The 19,962-nt window shown below is 42.0% G+C and overlaps 1 protein-coding gene across 1 annotated transcript in view; it reads right to left on the bottom strand.

Annotated features, from left to right (window-relative positions):
• LOC147733208 (mucin-5B-like) overlaps positions 1-19,962 on the bottom strand; it is an 875,769-nt gene that overhangs the window by 496,080 nt on the left and 359,727 nt on the right. The window contains exon 11 of the mRNA XM_086957740.1: positions 17,568-17,637. Coding sequence (XP_086813866.1) covers positions 17,568-17,637 — 70 coding nt within the window. The remainder of the gene's footprint in view (positions 1-17,567; positions 17,638-19,962) is intronic.

Genomic DNA, 19,962 nt, shown 5'->3' on the forward strand with positions numbered 1-19,962 from the left:
TCGATGAAGGCGATTTTGAGTTGTGCTAGGAAAAGGGTTGTCAAGTACCGCTCTGAGAACTGGACGACTGCTTCCAACCCTTGAAATTCTGGGCTGGTGACTGGCATCTAACAAGGAATTAGATGCTTTTGTGAAGCTTGGTAGCCAGTTGTGGGTTGCGCCCCATGCGCCATTCAGGACACTTAAGCGCAGAACATCTAAATCCTCCAGAAGTAATACATGTGGGTATTTTGGTGGATGTATCTTTGAAGCTCAATGGTCCTTTCCTCAAAGGTATGGGCTCCTCTCAGGATAGCGTCCATGATAGCAGTGGAACCCCATTTAGTGATTGTGGTCTCTGATGTCCCTTTTTCCGGGGTTTTGGGCAAATTTTACCAAGGTGAGCTTGGCTGATGTCAGATTTTTCAGTGGTGGAATGTGTTGTAATAATCGAAACAGATTCCCTCTATTTAGTGTATCCAAAGAGCCATTAGAGATAAAATGAGGGATGAACGCTAGGCCGCGTTGAAATTGCCACGGTTTAAATCATGTAACCCGAGTAACAGTATAGCGACCGAACAGCAATGTTCAGTGCCATGAAACTAAGAGTACAGTACTAAAAAAATCCCGGGGGATTGTGGTCTGATATACATGAGTTTCAAGAGAGGTTCTATCATTTTTGAAGAAAAATGCATTGTGATCAGTATAATGACTATTGCCATTTTCTCCTTTCCTGCTATTTATGGCTAATAATGCAAACCATATTGCCTACTGTCACTACGATGTTTAATTAAAAAAATAATTAGGATGCATCATTAGGATTAGATATGATCTAAACTGATAACAGTATCTCTTCTCTTTTTATGAATTGTTAATATTTCTAGAGGCAATTTGGCACATGATTTTTACTCGAAAAAGGGTCTTGCCACAACGCGTCATTTTTGTGCATAATAAATACGTTATGCTGTCTGGAGGTGTGCAAAGAGATAAATATATATATATATATATATATATATATATATATATATTCCAAGCGCACTGGGTCTTTCCGGGTACCTCCTCCCGTCGTCAGGTGGCGCGAAAGTTCGGCAAACCCATAGCCAAATGATTTAATGAAAATCCATAATTCTGCCCATAAGCAAGGTCGCGCACTCAAGGAGATTCAGTCATGAAGGTTTTATTCACCAGATATCGCTGTATCTGGTGAATAAAACCTTCATGACTGAATCTCCTTGAGTGCGCGACCTTGCTTATGGGCAGAATTATGGATTTTCATATATATACATGTGATCAAGCTGTAAGGCGAAACGCGTAATGGCGGCGGCAGGCTTGCTGGTAATAAATCACCTCGATTAAAGCACCAAGAATTGGGTCTGTTCCTTCGTCTTTGTTGGAGTGTTGGGCTGAGGCGGCTGCTTTGGCTATTGACGAATTTTCGTGCATATATATATATATATATATATTCCAAACAATCCGATCCGTTAAAGCACGAGAGCGCTCGCCAGTGTGTGCTCGACCCGAGGGCAGGATCACAGCCCCAAATTCAATTTTGTACAAGGAGGGCGGCACAACCGAATACTTTTTCAAAGTTACTTTATTTCACCAACACTCCACCGACGCGTTTCAGCCTCACGGCTTTTCTCCCGTGAGAAAAGCCGTGAGGCTGAAACGCGTCGGTGGAGTGTTGGTGAAATAAAGTAACTTTGAAAAAGTATTCGGTTGTGCCGCCCTCCTTGTACAAAAATATATATATATATATATACATATATATATATATATATATATATATATATATATATATATATATATTCGGTAAGCACGAACGTCAGAAACGAATTCGTATCTTGAATGACGAGGCAGAACCCATAGATAGTGCAGGTTTTCAGTTTATTGTGCGACCCAACACCAGTCCGACATGACGCGTTTCGGCTTTTACAAGCCTTGATCACATGACACAGACATGGGGCTGATGACCCTTATTTAAAGTGCACAGTGCTCATTTACATAATGAAAAGTGAAGACATACTTCAACATTTAGTAACATAGTGCTATTATGAATGCGTAGTGCAACACTCACACAATGTTCTCAATTTAAACAGACAAATGCTGAAAAAATTGTTGGTGCAAACAGTAGCAAGGTGTCAAATACTTTAGATTAAATAAAATCTAAAATACAAGTAACCAGACATGGGGGCAATTATTGACATAGATAAAAACAATTATATTTCATAATGTGGTTTTAAAACAATAAATAATTACAGTTACCACCCAATGCTGCTGAAAGTGCATATTTTTACCGTGTGCAAAATTAGCTGCAACAATAAAAATGAATAGATCAGATTGCAATGCCATTTTTCGAAAGAAACCATAAAAGTAATTTCCAAAGTTGGCAACTATGGAGCCCAAGTGGGCATACAATACTGATTCTGAGTAAGGTCTTTTATATTAATTGAATTTGTTGTAGAACAACAGATAATAGCGCCCAAGTGGGCAAGACCCCATAGTGCAAAGTACGCAATGATAAATACTAGAATAGCATAACTTCATTATGTAAAACTATAAAGTGCTACCAGTGAATTTTAAAAACATGTAATCGATGTTAAAATTCATGTAATAACAGATGTGTGGAGGACTTATTCAGAGGGGACCAAGAAAACATACAGTACATTAACAGATTGGTGTTCAATAATATACTAGGTTTGTGTCCATCTCATACAGTAACGATAATAATCTTTTGAAAATGGAAACCTATAAATATGTATAACAATCATCGCTGGTATTGAGCCCATTTGGAATCTTGGTGTCAAGTAAAATTATATGTCTCGTCTCAAGTTTTCTCAATAAACCCTCCCTATCACCACCTCTCCTTTGCGGGGGTACACAATCTATAACAAAATAAGTTAAAAGAGAGGCATTTTTGGCGTGCACCTTGTCAAAGTGTCTGGCGACCGGGTACGCAGGGTCAGCATTCGTGATGGCCCTTAAATGCTGTAAAATTCTTTTGTACACCTGCGGTCTGGTACTGCCAACGTACCTCAGACCGCAGGGACATTCTAGTACATATATTGCGTATTCCGATCGACAGTTCAGTTTTTCTTTGATCTTAAAAGGGGTGGGGAAGAGTGGAGACTGATATTCCGATTTACTGACACCATTCTTACAGGCCTTACATGTGGAACAACGCAGAAAGCCCTTACTGCCTGATAGCCACGATCCCGTGGCTACTTCTGGGCTACTACTAACAAGATTGTCCTGCAAAGATCTAGCTTTTTTGAAGGTTATGTTGGGGGACTTATCTAGCCTGTCACCAATCACTGGGTAACTTTTGATCAGTGGCCAATGCTGTTTCACAATTTTGTGTATGGCTTTGTGTTGGCTATTATACCCAATAATTAGGCGAACTACATCAGTTTTGCTATCATCCCTAGCGATATCAATAGGTGGAATCAAGAGAGTCTGTCTATCAAATTTGTTCGCTCTCAACATAGCACTGTCAATGCAGGTATTGGAGTAGCCTCTCTGTTGAAATCTGATTTTACATTCATTCTGCGCTGTTAAGCATTCTGAACCACTACTGCAAATCCCCCTGACGCGGAGCATTTCGCCATATGGGATGCTCCTAATCAGGTGCGCCGGGTGATGACTACTGGCGTGCAGCAGGGCATTGCCTGCCATAGGTTTGCGGTAGAGTCTGCTATGCAGTTGACCATTTGCAACATAGAATTCAACATCTAAGAACACCACACTTTGCTCACTCATATTGCATGTGAATTGTAAATTCAGTGTGTTTGTATTCAATTCTTGTACAAAAGATGTTGCCTCCTCAATGGACCCCTCCCAAATGAAGAAGAGGTCATCTATGAAGCGCCACCAGGATTTGACCCGGATGGTCATGGTCTGATAGTGTTCTACCATGAGGACCCGCTCCTCCCAGTAACCCATGTGGAGACATGCGTAACTGGGAGAGAAACAGGGCACTATGGCAACACCCCTGACCTGCAAGAACAATTGGTTAGCGAACAGGAACACATTGTTTTCAAGACAAAGTGAAATCATGGCCAAAAGCATTTTAGAGTGCTCTGAATGACATGGCGGTCTATTCATCAGGAAGTGTTCCACAGCTCTTATGCCATCTCTGTGATTAATGCTGGTATAAAGTGATGACACGTCCATTGATACCAGCACATATCCTGATTGCCACTTAAAAGTGGCCATTTTCCTGAGAAGGTCGCCTGTATCCTGGATATAGGAAGGAAGGGATTTCACATGTTCTTGTAGGAAGAAGTCTATATATCTGCTTACATTCTCCAGTATGCTGTTACTGGCAGAAATAATAGGATGCCCAGGTGGTTTTAATGGGTCCTTGTGTATTTTAGGAATAAAATAGATGACCGGTGTGGTTGGACACTCTATTTTGACATATTTGTATTCCTCCATTGTAAGCAGGCCAGTGCTTCTCCAAGCGATCAGACTGGAGTAGATAGCTTTATGTGCCTGTTGTACTTCCAAGGCGCTAGTTCGTTTATAGCACTCCCGGTCTGTCAGTTGGCCTAATGCTGATCCATATATAGATTTCTTGCCCACAACACAACATTCCCGCCTTTATCCGATTGGCGGACAATAACATTCTTGTTTGTCTTGAGTTTTTTGATCAATTTGAAATATTGTGTATCCATGTAGTTCCTTCTTCTGGTTGTGTTGCATACTTTAATGTGCAAGTTTTTTAAATCTGCGCAAACCTTATCGTGAAAACTGTCCAATTTGTCTTTGAGCAGAAGGGGGCAATACTTGGATTTAGGTCTGAACGGGGTCGGTTGCAACTTAGGTCCTAACTCCCAGCCGGGAATTGGTTGAGTAGGCAACCCTTCGTCCCGTTGCAATTCCAAAAGTTCCTGTGTCAGGGCCATCCCTGTTACAGGCATGGGTTCGGGGGCGCGCTGTAAATCAGATACTGCAGATTTGGTGGTAGCAAAATGTTTTTTCAGCTTTAGTTTACGAACATATTTAAATACGTCAATTCTGGTACTTGCATAGTTGAAGTCACAACGTGCACTGTATGACAAGCCTAGGGATAAAATGGATGTCTCCCCCTCGGTTAGTGCAACGTCAGACAAGTTGACAACAGTTCGTGAATCCTCTACTTTTGTACCTGGTTGCGCAACTTGCGCTGCCACTTCGCCCTTTGTCTTCTCTTCCTCCCCCCTGCGTTTCCGCTTGCGGTTGCATTTGCGCCTTTCTGCGCGTTTCCTGTTGCAGATTTGGTGGCGGATACTCCTTGGGTACGGGATCTGAGCGTCATTTTCCTGTCCATTTGCATGACCTCCAGTTCCTGTCCCATTGTAAACTTTCGAAACCCCGACCTTTCTTTTCTTTTTAACTCAGAATCCGATTCGCTGTCAATTTGTGAGCTGTCTTCTGATATGGATACTTGTTCAGTTTCAATATTACTGCTGCTTGGCCCCACAGGTTTTGCCGAGGCTGCATCATTGGTGGCCTTACGAGCTTTAAGATTGTCGTATTTTTTCACTAAGGTGAAGATTTGACCGTTTTCAAAATCCAAACGGTCGCGCTGGAACTTGTACGCCTTCCGTTTTTTTATTATTTCCTCTTCACGTTTCAGGCGTATTTCCATGTCCTTGCGAAAATTGGCTGAATACTGAACAAATATTAGCATCAGACGTCGTGACGATTCCAAATTAGATTGTGCCCAGTCCAAAAGCATTTGCGGGTCGGGGTTTTCATAAGACGGCGTTAGCATGCATCTTAAGCCGCGAGGCACTCTTCCCACTTCAAGATAACCTGTGAGTGAAGAGTGTTCCCATCATTTAGCTTGCTCCTGTATACAACACTTTTCCAGCGCTTTAAATAGTTCTTTTGCATTGTTTAGGGGCTCTGGCAGCGAAGTTGTCATTACACCATTTGAAACACCCCCAGCCGGGGGGTCCGTAAACATACCCCTCGATGCCTCCACACGCCCCCTAACCGTGTCGGCGGACATGGTACTTGCTCGTTGGGTCAGAATTGAACATACAGAGTTTGTTGATACTCTTACTTGAGTTAGTACAGCAGAGTAGACTCCTCGCACACCACGCACAGGGAAAATACGCAGAGTCCTTCAGTTGTCCAAGAATACACGTTACAGCTCCCGGCTGCGATCGACCTCCGCCGACCTCTCAACCGGAACCGCTTCCGCACTTCCTGTATCGCTGACAAGAATATCCGCTGTCCCTGGGGCTCCGTCAGCAACTCCTTCTCCCGGAGTAATGAATAGAGTCTTGCAAGCAAAACGGATGCTTCAAGCCGCTCTTGCCCAAATGCGAGGGGGTCTTGCCGATTCCGGGGAAGCAGTCTCAGAAATATCTTCGGTAAGCACAAACGTCAGAAACGAATTCGTATCTTGAATGACGAGGCAGGACCCATAGATAGTGCAGGTTTTCAGTTTATTGTGCGACCCAACACCACGCCGTCATGACGCGTTTCGGCTTTTACAAGCCTTGATCACATGACACAGACATGGGGCTGATGACCCTTATTTAAAGTGCACAGTGCTCATTTACATAATGAAAAGTGAAGACATACTTCAACATTTAGTAACATAGTGCTATTATGAATGCGTTGTGCAACACTCACACAATATTCTCAATTTAAACAAACAAATGCTGAAAAAATTGTTGGTGCAAACAGTAGCAAAGTGTCAAATACTTTAGATTAAATAAAATCTAAAATACAAGTAACCAGACATGGGGGCAATTATTGACATAGATAAAAACAATTATATTTCATAATGTGCTTTTAAAACAATAAATAATTACATTTACCACCCAATGCTGCTGAAAGTGCATATTTTTACAGTGTGCAAAATTAGCTGCAACAATAAAAATGAATGGATCAGATTGCAATGCCATTTTTCGAAAGAAACCATAAAAGTAATTTCCAAAGTTGGCAACCATGGAGCCCAAGTGGGCATACAATATATATATATATATCCAAGGTAATCTCTCTCCGAAAAAGAAGTAGAAGCCCAAACGAGGAACAGCTTGGAAAGGCCTTTATTTCATTATCACAGCTTCGGTGGCGGCGAATGCATTTCGGCTTTCGCCTTCTTCAGCGCCCAACACCAGAATGGAAAATGCGGTGAGTTCTTTCCTGCTGCCTGAAGAATGACTGGTGTGGTCCGCTCCTCCCCTTTACCAGTGGGCTCACCTGCTGCAGATCGTTTTGAATGCTCCGAACTGCAGCTACCAGGATGCTTAGTGAGACAGCACCTCGGGTTGATGACAATGGGGGGTGAATGAAAGTCTTGATGTTGTCGGACCTTTGATGTTGCAGAGTAGGGAAAACCAAACTGCGCCAATGTTTTATATATATATATATATATATATATATATATATATATATATATATATATATATATGAATAACTTTGGCGCCGTTTGACGAATTTTCGTGAAATGTTAAAACTCTTGGCCTGCTCCAGTCCACTCCTATCCTGAAAGTCTCGGGGTGATTCGTCAAGCGGGGGCCGAGAAAAAAGGGTGTCCGAAAACGTGTTTTCCACATGTAATTTCCCATAGGAACCTTTAGTCGCAGCTACAGCCCGAACTGCTGAACGGAATTACACTAAATTTAGCATAAAGGTAGCCCTTGGTTCAGAGTCGTGCCTTTAGTTAAATGGTGTAAATCCGTTCAGTAGTTCAATCACATATATATCTATGGCCGCGGAGGATCCGCACACCCTGCCAAGCACGAGCAGTATGCTAATTGGTTGTCAACACTCCAAACCGAGCACAAGCAGTATGCTAATTGGTTGTCAACACTCCAAACCAGGAAGTATTGGCAGCCATCGTGTGCCTCGGTAGAACTGAGGCACAAGAAAGCAGTGAAAAAAATTTGAAAAACAAGGAAAGGGGGCAGGGTAGAAACACCCTGATCCCCTGGGCCTTTTTTTAAAAATAGCGGATGTGCGGAGGCTCCGCGCACCCTGCAGCAGAAAACATTTTTTTTTTTTTTAACTAGCCCCAGGGGGGCCAAGTCCAGGGGGAAATATGCATATTATAATGGGGGGCCCGGGGCTTAAAAAATGATGGGTGGGGGGCTCAAAGGCCCCCCAAGCCCCGGGGACCACCACCCCTATGACTCCATATGGAGCCGTAGGCTAATATAAGGCTTGTAAAATACATGGATGGGGAGCTCAAAGGCCCCACAAAACCCCAGGGACCGCCACCCCCAGGGCTAATATACAAAATTTGCAGGGAGCTCACGGCCCCCCACAGCCCCGGGGACTGCCACCCCGGGGCTTCTTTTCATTTAAAAAAACCCCGTGGGGGGTTTAAACCCCCCTATATGCCCAGGGACAGCCACCTCCCCGGGGCTCTAAATAATACAATGTGGGGCTCCGTGACAGACCCCCAAGCCCCAGGAACTACCACCTCCCCGCAGCTTTGAAGATGTTGGGAGGGGGGCCACGCAGCCCCCCTCCTGGAGCCTTATTATTGCCCTGTGGACCGCCACCCCCCAGGGCCAGCTCCTCCAGTGTCCCGGGGTGCCCACCCCCGGGACACTTCTGTTTGCAATGACAGGGCGGGAGCCTCGGGAGTGTGGTCACGCAACCCTCCTTCCACATTTTCTGAATAAAAAAAAAATTAGGGGGCAGGCCCTGGGGGATGGGGTCCTAAGGGCCAATAAAATAGAAAAAGAAGTTGTAAAAAAGACCGGCATCACGCCGGAGGCCATGCTCCCTCCTTTAATCACTCTTCAAACACGCCCCCTTGCACGTTTGCAGAGGGGGAACGAATTCCCCTTGAATACTGGGGATCCCTGTGGGCCAACTAGCCCACCAGGAACCTCCAGAATGCGCCAAGGGGCTGCATTGCATAGAGGTGTTCTGAGGTCACGCCTCTTTTTACACCTCTCTGCAATGCAGCTCTGTGGTGCTTACTGGAGGTAGCTGGTGAGCTAGTTGCATCCCAGGGACCGTCAGTATTCAATGGGAGTTAATCCCCTAACTGCGCAGTGCTGAAGGGAGGGGGCGGGCCTGAGTTCACATGTTTGCAAGCACACCCTGTGGCGCGGTTTAGGTTGGGGAATTAATTCCTTGTCAATCCTGAGGGTCCCTGGGTGCCAACTAGCCCACCAGGTACCTCCAGTATGCGCCACGGAGCTGCGTTGCAGAGTGTTGTAAAATGGGGCGTGGCCTCTGAACACTTCTCTGCAGCGCAGCCCCCTGGCGCATACTGGAGGCACCTGGTGGGCTGATCTTGAAAAGTAATTTTGACCGTACTTACCAGTAACTTGAATTTCCTTCCATAGGATATCAATGCCTGCTTTTTGCTGAAAAAGTTTCTAAGTTTCGATTTTTGAAACTCACAAATATTCTTCTTAAATCAGCCGAAGTAGGAATTCCAATTTACTTATCTGTTATGAGTAGAGAACTCAGTGCTGCATCTTTGAGCCCAGTACTGATCCTGAAAAGTAATTCTAACTGTACTTACCAGTAACTTGAATTTCCTTCCATAGGCTAACATTGACTGGTTTCACTTGGAAATTCTTCTAAGTGTGGAGTTTTAGAACTTTAAAATTGTCCTCTAAAATCAGCCGATTTATAAATTGCGATTTACTCACCTGTTATCAGGAGTTACCTGAGTGCTACATCTTTGAGCCCAGTGCTCATCCTGAAAAGTAATTCTAACCGTACATACCAGTAACTTGAATTTCCTTCCGTAGGATATCATTGCCTGCTATATAAAATATATATAAATATATTTTAAAAAATATACAATAAAAAATAAGCAATATTAGAATTTCAACATTTTCCAAAACTTTTTTTTAAATTCATATTAAAAATATGTAATGTAATTTAAAATATAAAATATCTAAAAATAAATAGTTTAAAAAATGTAGTAAATCAGTATAAAAAATCAATTATACATTTAAAAATTGTCATTTACAAAACCGTCGAAATTCACTGAAAAAACCATAGGTTTCAGACATGTTATAGTTAGGAATTAGCATTTAAAAAACCTTTGAAATTCACTGAGAAAAACCACAGGTTTCAGACATGTTATAGTTAGGAATTAGCATTTAAAAAACCTTAGAAATTCACTGAAAAAAACATAGGTTTTAGGGGTGTGATAGTTAGCTGGATATTTCACTCAGACAAAACCATTGAAATTTCTCCGGTATAGTTAGTTGTACTAACTATAACTCGCGCGCCTGCAATCCACTGCTGATGATGTCACATATTACATTATTCATGACATGGTCAGTGACATCACTGATGACATCCCTGATGTTGGTTTGATACCAAATGTAGAAAAGCCCACACAGCGTTAAAACTTGCCTTACATAAGCCTGTAAGAGACCTGGAAGAAATAAAAAAGGCCAGAGCTGTCTATAGGACCTCACTCAGAGCCCGCAAGGAAGCAATTAAAACAGAGCTGAGGGAGGCCCTTCAGAACGCTTCAGAACTAAAAGATGCAAAAGGGTTTTGGACAGCAGTAAATGCCCCTTTCCTTAAAATTGGAGAACATCAATGGGTGTCCCATTTTTCCAAGCTCTATAGTGATAACTCCGACAAAGATCAACTCACGGACCATACAGCAAGTCCCATAAGCTATTTCCCTATGGACATTGACTTCTCTGTGGACGAGGTGATACTGGACATCAATTCAAGCACTGGTGGTAAAGTTCCTGGTCCAGACTGTATAACCGTTGATCTTTACAAATACAACATATTGTTGTAGGGTCCTTTACTAACCTCTGTTTTAAAAGCATGCTGTAAACGGGGTTTTATACCCACCTGGTCTGACTTCATACTCATCCCCATCTTCAAAAAAGGGGATCGTAATGACCCGGCCTGCTACAGACCAATTTCACTTCTGGATTCCTTTGTGAAAGTGGCAGGCCGAGTCATTTTAAACAGACTGCAGACGTGGGCAGAAGAGAAGGGAGTAATCTCGGAATTACAGTACTTGTTTCGCCCAGGTCTAGGCGCGGTGGAGCAAGGCCTAAATTTAAGTATGATATTTGGAAAATACATTCAAGCTAAACGTGGGAATCTTTTTTTTATGCTTTGTCGACCTGAGCTCGGCTTTTGACTGTGTGATTTACCAGAAACTTTGGAGCATCCTTGAGTCTATGGGGGTAGAGGTGGTGCTTATTAAATTTCTACGCCAGTTATATCAAGGAGCCCAGGCAAGCATCTGATATGGCAGTGCAGGGGAATGTAGCCCAAACTTCCCTGTTCAGAAGGGGGTCAGGCAGGGGTGCGTGCTAGCCCTCTTCATTTTCACCTTGCATATAAATGGCTTAGGTGGTACACTATCCAGGTTATGCCGGGATCTACCTCGCATTGGTAAACAACCTATAGAAGCTTTACTATATGCGGATGACGCTGTTATTTTATTCCCGCACGCAAACTGGATTGCAAAAAAGTGTCACGAGCTTTGTTACATACATGTCTAGCTTAGAACTTAATGTCAATATAACAAAAACGTATGTCATGAAATGCAGCAAGCCGAGTGTTAAGTGTCGGGACATCGCTAAGGAAAAGATGGATTTTGCCAATTGTAAAAGAGCTAGGACTGAGACAATGCCGTCCCACATTTATTAAATGAAAACTTTTAGAAAATGAAATTTCGAACAATTGTATTGATAAATATATGTAAGGGGTTGTGAGATTTAGAAAAACAATGTCATATCTCATCCCCACACTGCGAGCAACTGGGCGATGAAGTACGATGCTGAAGTCTTTTCAATAATGTTTTTTAATTGTTTCTAAAATATTTTGTAGAATTGATGTATGTTTTTCTTGTATTATGGTTTTATGATTTAATATTTGAATCAAATGAAGCAAGTTTTTATTTAATTTGATTTGTTGTGCTATTGGTTTCCGTTTGTTCTTTTATTGCGACTGCAGCAAATAGAAATCCTTATTTTTGTCTAGAAAGGTATTTCATTGCATATTATCAGTTCCCTGTGTGTGTATGTACATTGTACAAGCATATTTTTGCATCACTGAGTCTGTGACTATGAGACTGTGTCATTATATTAGAACCTGTTTGTGTATGTGTGCGGTAATTGTGATTATTTGCAAATATGTGTTGAAAATGTTGTCCCTTGTGTGCATGTATGCATATTTTTATGAAGGATGCACAGTATGTATCTTGGTGTAGGAATGCATCTTTGCATGTATATTTCTCAAGTGTTGTGTTAAAGATTGTGTCTTGTTGTGTGTCGTTCCTTGTGCTTATTTTTATTAATGGAAATATTGGCTTTGTAAAGGAGGAATGTAATTTTGAAGCCTTGTGCACTGAAATGATGCATGTGTCTCTAAAGATATAATCAAAATTAGACTAAATAATGTGTGAAATAAATTTGGATACACCTCCCAATACAAATGCAAGTTTCGCAAGTTGTGCATAAAAAGAATAGGTAATTATTTAGGAGATGACAGAAGTTTTGAAAGCTATTCTTAAAAAGAAGCTGGTGACTGCAAACAATGCATTTTTCTTTTTAATGTGTCATCCACCAGGACGAAAAGAAAGATTTGCTTTTTTTCAGTTAAATTAGAAACGTTTTGTTTCACAGAATCATCAAACAACTTGACTGTTTCTTTATTGATGTTCATGAAAATGTAATTCAATAATATAATAAACTAGATACACATTTCTTTTAAGCAAAACATATTCAAGGTTTGATATATAATGAATCCATTACATTTTTATAGGCAATGGTCCATAATTCAACGTGTTATTTTACTTTCTATACTTCAATAAAAACATTCTAAAACTCAAAATGTTAATGCTTATGGGTATGTACGAGCCTCTGTCTCTTAGTACATGTGTTGATTGTGTTTATATGTGCAAATCTAATTCCATAACATTTTTTGTCATTGTTTATGTGTCTGTAGCAGAAAACAGCAAAACACACAAGATGATGGACGGAACGTTGCACAATGGCAAAACATTCACCCCAGTCACAGATCTGGGTTTAATCCATCGTTATTTTGCTCACCAAGCCACCCCAGTTCAAACATGGGCATATGCAAATCAGTCTTGACCCTGTGCCTCATTGGAACAGTCCAGCCCGAACTGCCAAGCCATGTCTTCCCTGGACCGGCATCAAGCATCATAGGACCGGTTTCTGGCTATTAGCCGTCTTCAGCCAGTATAGCTTGACTCCAGTGCCTTAGTGAGCACAGGACTCACGTCTGGGCCTACCCTTCCCACATAGGGTGAACAGCAAAACACACAAGATGATAGACGGAATGTTGCACAATGGCAAAACATTCACCCCCAGTCACAGATCTGGGTTTTGCAAATCAGTCTTGACCCTGTGCCTCATGGGAACAGTCCAGCATGAACTGCCAAGCCATGTCTTCCCTGGACCAGAATCAAGCTTCCTAGGACCGGTTTCTGGCTATCTGCCATCTTCAGCCAGGATAGCTTGACAACAAGTAACAAGTTTTTATTTGGTTTGGCACTCTACTGAGGACCACAAATAATATATAAAATTCAATTATTACAGCTTTTCAAATTCTCATGTTAATACAGAGGTAAAAAAGGTTTTAAAAATGTATACAGTTTATAACAAACTAGTTCATTAGGGGGAGTTTTGCAAGCAATGATCAATTCCTTGACGGTGGTGATGCGGCATCTGAGATATATAGGATACACATGTTTTGCTCTCGCCGCTACTACTTTTAAATTGGGGCATGTGAACAGTAGATGCTCTAAGTCCTGTTCCCCACCGTTACCTAGGTTACATATTGGTGACTCGTTTTGGTGCCATTTTGATGTTAGAGTTTGGGTGGGTAGAATGCCCAACCGGAGCAGGATGATTAATCTCCTAGCGCCGTGAGTGAGATTAAAATCTATATAGTTCTGGGTTTTCTTAAATACCGCTGATTCAGCAAAGTTTTTATATAAAGTTAATTTAGCGCAATGCGATGAGTCAAGGTCATAGCTTAGTCTTGGGGTGAAGCATTTTAAAAAGAGTTTCAGTTGAGGCGGTGTCCAAGTCAGCAACAGATCAGTGCTAATATTCGCCAGTTTGAAGGCGAAATACATGTTTTTATAAAATACGTGCTTCGTAGAGTCATTATCAAAGGTCTCTGTTTTAAGCAGGGAGCGAAGTGTGCCATCCTTTGCGTGGAGCAGGTTGTATGCCCACCTAATGATGTTTGCGATACCTCGAGAGTAGGAGCTCGTGAGCGATAGTTCAAGGTGGAGTGCTTGTACTGGGATAGACTGCGCTACTTTTAGCATCTTCCTCAATATTTTTCCTTCTTTTAGGTCCAGGAATGTCCACTGCTTTATAGGAATGTATTCTAAGGCATACGATAAAACTGCAGGGATCTTCACACTGTAGACTTTAAGGAGGGAGGAGAAGTGTCTATTTCCCGAGGCCGCATATAACCTTAGCAGTGCTCCTGTATGCACCTCTGATTTTCTCGACAAGTTTAGAAACTGGCGGTTGTTTTTTAGTGACTTAGTGAAGATCCTACCCAGATAGGTATACTCTTCAACTTCTTCAATTTTTTCGTCACCAAGTCTCCAACAATATTTACTGCTTTTTTTCTTCCCTGAGAAAGAGACTATTTTTGTTTTGGTTAAATTAGGTATTAGAAAATTTTCCTTAGTATACTTATACAGGGCATCCAGATCGTTTTGCAATCCAAAAGGAGTTTGGTCCAACACAATAGTATCGTCCGCATAGAGTAGGGCATGACTTTTTTGGGCAGCTACCTTTGGTGGGAAATGTAGTTCTTGCTGTAGATGGTGAGGCAAATCACTGAGGTATAAGGAGAACAGCAATGGGGCAAGGAGGCACCCTTGCTTGAGTCCGTTAGGGGTTGGGATCGGGTTAGTCAGGCCCTTTTCCCTCCCCATTTGTACTTGGCACCAGGTGTCTGTATGCAGTGCAATAATAATTCGTAAAAGCTGCTCAGGAATTCCAGTAAAAGCTGCTCAGGAATTCCTCAGGATAACTTGATTCCAGAGGCTTAGTGAGCACGGGACCCACGTCTGGGCATACCCTTCCCACATTGGGTGAACAGCAAAGCACACAAAATGATAGACGGAATTTTGCACAATGGCAACAAATTCACCCCCAGTCACAGATCTGGGTTTAATCCATCGTTATTTTTCTCACCAAGCCACTGCAGTTCAAACATGGCCATATGAAAATCAGTCTTGACCCTGTGCCTCATGGGCTTGTTTCCGGTCCAGGGAAGACATGGCTTGGCAGTTCGGGCTGGACTGTTCCCATGAGGCGCAGGGTCATGCTGATTTGCCTATGGCCATGTCTGAACTGGGGTGGTGTAGTGAGCTAAAGAATGATGATGTAATAAACCCAGATCAGTTGACTGGGGGTGAGTGTTTGATTTGCTCAAGCGCTCTATCCATCATCCCCTTTGGTATCGCTTTGTAGCAGAAAGCAGGACACTATAGTTATATAACTAATATAACAGCATACCCCTATTTTTTAATCAAATTTCATTAACACTACAACAAACTTATTAGTATGGCATTACTTTAATTTCTTTTGGAATAATAAATAAAGCTATCAGCAATGTATTAAAGTAGAGACATGGCATTGCCTTGGTTGATTTTTTACATTGTAATGTAATGCAATGTAAATATAATTTAAAAAGCGCAACTCATACATTGGGGCTTCTTGGCGCTATAGAAATTCTACTAAGGCAACGGCAGTGTCAACAACGGATTGAGCAGGTGTGCAAGGTGCCTTCTAATCCTGTGTGAAGAGCCAGGTTTTTAAGGCTTTTCTAAAGATGAGTAAGGAGGGGGCGGTTTTTAGAGTCAATGGCAGACTCTTCCAGAGCATCGCAGTGGCCCTAAGAAAACTCTCCGCCCCCCCCTCAAGTGGCCTTCCCAAATGATGGGGACTATCAGGTTCCCAGCAGAGCCTTAGCGAAGGGTCCTTGTTGGGACATACCATTTGAGTTTCCTCTTAAAATGGTCTGGCCCAGCTCTGTGCAGAGATTTAAATTCCAGACAGAGGGTCTTGATTTACATCGTTATCTCACTGGCAACCAGTGTAATTTCCTGATGCCACTTTTGGCCGATTCGTATTTGGGAATTTTGTAGAGGAAACGTCTTTAAGATCAGAGAGGCAGATATAATTTTGGTGACTTGGTCCTTGAACTTCAGTTCACTGTCTACCAAGAATCCTACGCTTTTATACTTTATTAGAGGGTGTAGGCAATGAGTCCAACTCTAGAGGCCACAAGTCCAGTGTCCATAGTGAGGGTTTATTGCCAAAAATGATAATCTCAGTTTTTTTGTCATTCAATATCAGGCAGTGGAAATCCATCCAGTTGCTCACCACTCATGCATGAGCTGAATGCCTCACCAAAGTTGTTTTCACAATTTCCTAATGCCACCACAATTTGGGTGTCATCAGCGTAAGACACTAAGGTAAAACCAGAGTCTTTTATCATTGACACAATGGGCGTAACATAGAGGTTAAATAAAGCTGGGCTCCGTGCCAAGCCCTGGGGAACTCTACAGGGCAGGGGAAAAGCCCTAGAGACAAACTTGCCCATTGTCACATTATGTTGTCTATTTACCATGAATGATTTCAGGAGATCCAATGCTGTGCCCTCTATCCCCAGATCTTGCATACAGTCAGCCAGGATCCCACAGCTGACCGTATCTGAACACAGCACACGATTCTTCCATACTGTGATGCCATTAATTGTGACACATCCGGAAACAGCCAAAAGCCTTCTTTAAAAGATATATTCACAAACACACAGATTGAAAATAGCATTTTGAATTCATCAAGAAAAGATAAGAAAGAGGTATCATAAAGGGAAAAGAACGTATATTAGCAATAAAAATACCATTAATTAAAGAAATGGAATAGCCCTGAATTACTTGCTTCAGAAACAGAGCATAAGCAGCACACCTTCAACTACGCAATATATGGTAGAATGCACACAAATGTAAATGTTTATTCAATACGTTTAAAGATGCTCGAGGCAATGTTAAGCGTTCTATCCTGGTTTGTTTGTGCGCATAAAGTATTTTGATTTTATTAATTTGTTTAGTGGGGATAAGGGGTTTTATAAAAAAACGTTTCTTTGGTACAGAAAAATTATCTTCTGACTTACTCCTGTTAATTGGTGGTTTTCATTTTGTAGAGTTACCCCTGACGAAGGGCAAGTAAAGGTCCGAAATGCATTGGGAGTACAATCTGTACTTTAAATAATGAGGAATGTTGCCCCTCTATGTGTCTAAGAGCAAAGCCGTACAGCACTCGTTGAATCTATATGGCGTTAATGAAAAATACCGAAGCTATCATGGAGTACTTATTGGAATAAAATACAAAGAAAAATGGAACTTAACTTTGGAATCGGATTGAATGATTCAGGTATTTGCTGAGCATCCTGGATGGAACCTGACGAGGCTCTAGTGACTGTATGTATACTCATGCCCAAGGACGGAGCCCACAACCAGGATAGCACGTTTAACATTGCCTTGAGCATCTTTAAATATGATGAAGAACCATTGACATGGGTGCACAAAAATGAATAAATGAAATTACAAGTGAAAAAATACTCACCATCAAAAAAAGGCAACTCCACAATGGCATCATTGACATACACAGTTCCACAGTAACAAACCTTTACGACCTGTAGGAGGATAAGGAAAGGGGACAGAGAAAACTGATCAGAGCAGGAAAGGGCGACAGAGAAAACTGATCAGAGCAAGAAAGGACAAGTATCTTGGTTGGGAACAAATGGGCATATTTAGAAAGTAATCGCGCGGCATGATAGAGAAAGGTCAGGAAATTCCGTACTCAACAATATCTGTCCTAGTTTTCCCTGTACTCTACTTAGGTGTGAAGGGGCAACTCCCCAAGCCTTTTTTGAGTCTTTAATTAGTAAAAAGGCAACCTGCACCCTTCTGACACTAAGATGAGTGTGTTTTTGAAACAGTGTTTGTGTATGTAATCCTTGTTTTTGGTTAGAAATAGGGATTAGTAGAAGTGTGCGAAAAGCAGTATTTAGCTGCCTTAGATTTGGGCCTACCTGCAGGTTGAACCAGGACCAGCAAAGTGTGGATTGAGCCTGTCTGTATCCAAAGAGGATCTGTTCTTCAAGAGCAGTTCACTGCCCCCTGGCCTTTGGCTTGGGCCTTTCCTAATTGGCTCTCTAGCTCTCAAGCAACCCTGAGCCCACCACCCTCACCTGCAATATCCCTTAAGGTGAGCGCAGGGCACCCCAAGACAGCCACCTCCATCTTGTAGCATCATCTTCTCTGTTCTCTACAGAATCCAGCGAACAAAAACAGAAAAGGTGGTAAGAAGACAGACTTGTGCTGAATTTTTAATCTTTTAAAAAGCTGTTTTTCCACCCATGACTGTTTGAATTTATTCTCTTGTCCTGTGTGCAATTTGTACTGCTACAAACTGCATTTTTTGCTCATGATTCTTTGAATTTAACTCTTGGATACTGTGAATTTGGTACTGTTTTAAACTGCTGGTTTTTCTACCCATGACTATTTGAAAATCTGTTCCAGTTTCCCCTGAACTGTTTAGGGTTTGCAGGGGCAACCCCCAATCACCCTTTGGGTCGTAAAAATAAAAAATGCAAACTGCACCCTCAGAGACTAAGCAAAGTGTGTTTGTGAGACTTCTGAATCTGCTTTAAGGTTAAAACTGTGTTTGGGAAGTGTATTTAACCCTTCTTTTTGGCAAGACAAAAGGGATGTTTTGAAGTGCGAGAAAAGCAGTTTGTAAGTTGCTTAGATTTGGGCCTACCTGCAGGGTGAACCAGGTCCAGCAAAGTGCAAATTGAGCCTGTCTTTATTAAAGGGGATTCTGTACTTCAGGAGCAGCTCACTGCCCCCTGCCCATCAGCCTAGGCCTTTCCTGATTGGCTTGTTAGCTCCCAAGCAACACTGAGCCCACCCCCTGCCTGCAGTATCCCCTAAGGTTTGTGCCTCAGCCTCTATGTGCCCTCCAGAGCCCCGTGAACAAACAACAGAGAAGGTGTTAAGAAGACAGACTTGAGCTGTGTTTTTGATCTTTAAAACTCCTATGTTATCTACCTGTGACTGTTTGAATTTAATCTCTTGTCTTTTGTGCAATTTGTACTATTAAAACTGTGTTTTTTCGCTCGTTCAAATTTAACTCTTGGTTTCCGTGAATTTGGTACTTTTTAAACTGCTGGTTTTTCAACCTGTGACTATTTCAAAATCTGACCTAGTTTCCCCTGCAATGTGCTTAGGTGTGCAAGGGCAGCACATCTGGCCCTCCTTTGAGTTTTTAAAAGTTAAAAATGCAAACTGCACCCTCAGAGACTAGGCATTGTGTTTTTTGAGACTGCTGAATCTGCTTTCAGTTTTAAAACTGTGTTTGGAAAGTGTATGTAACCCTCGGTTTTGGCTAGAAAAGGGGATTTGTTGAAATGCGAGAAAATCAGTATTTAAATGGCTTAGATTTAGGTCTACCTACTGAGTGAACCAGGACCAGCAAAGTCGGAATTTTGCCTGTCTGTATCCAAGTAGATTTTGTTCTTCAGGAACAGCCCCCTCCACGCTGGCCCTCAGTTTGGGCCTTTTCTGATTGGCTCTCAAGCTCCCAAGCAACCCTGAGCCCAACCTGCATCTACAGTATCCCTTAGGCTGTGTGCAGGGCACTCTAAGACATCCACCTCCATCTTGTAGCCTCAGCCTCTCTGCCATACAGAGCACAGTGTACAAATGACAGAGAAGGTGGTAAGAAGACAGACTTGTACTGTATTTTTAATCTTTAAAACTGCAGTTTTTCCTACCCATGAGTGTTGATATAATCTCTTGTCCTGTGTGCAATTGGTATTGTGAAACACTGTGTTTTTTGCTCAAGATTGTTTGAATGACAGAGTTGTGCTGTGCTTGTAATCTTTAATACTGTTTCTTTGCAACCGTTGACTGTTTGCTTTTAACCCCTTGTCCTGAGTTCAATTAGTACTGTT

Source organism: Lissotriton vulgaris, chromosome 2_1 (assembly GCF_964263255.1).
Source record: "Lissotriton vulgaris chromosome 2_1, aLisVul1.2, whole genome shotgun sequence".
Taxonomy (NCBI): domain Eukaryota; kingdom Metazoa; phylum Chordata; class Amphibia; order Caudata; family Salamandridae; genus Lissotriton; species Lissotriton vulgaris.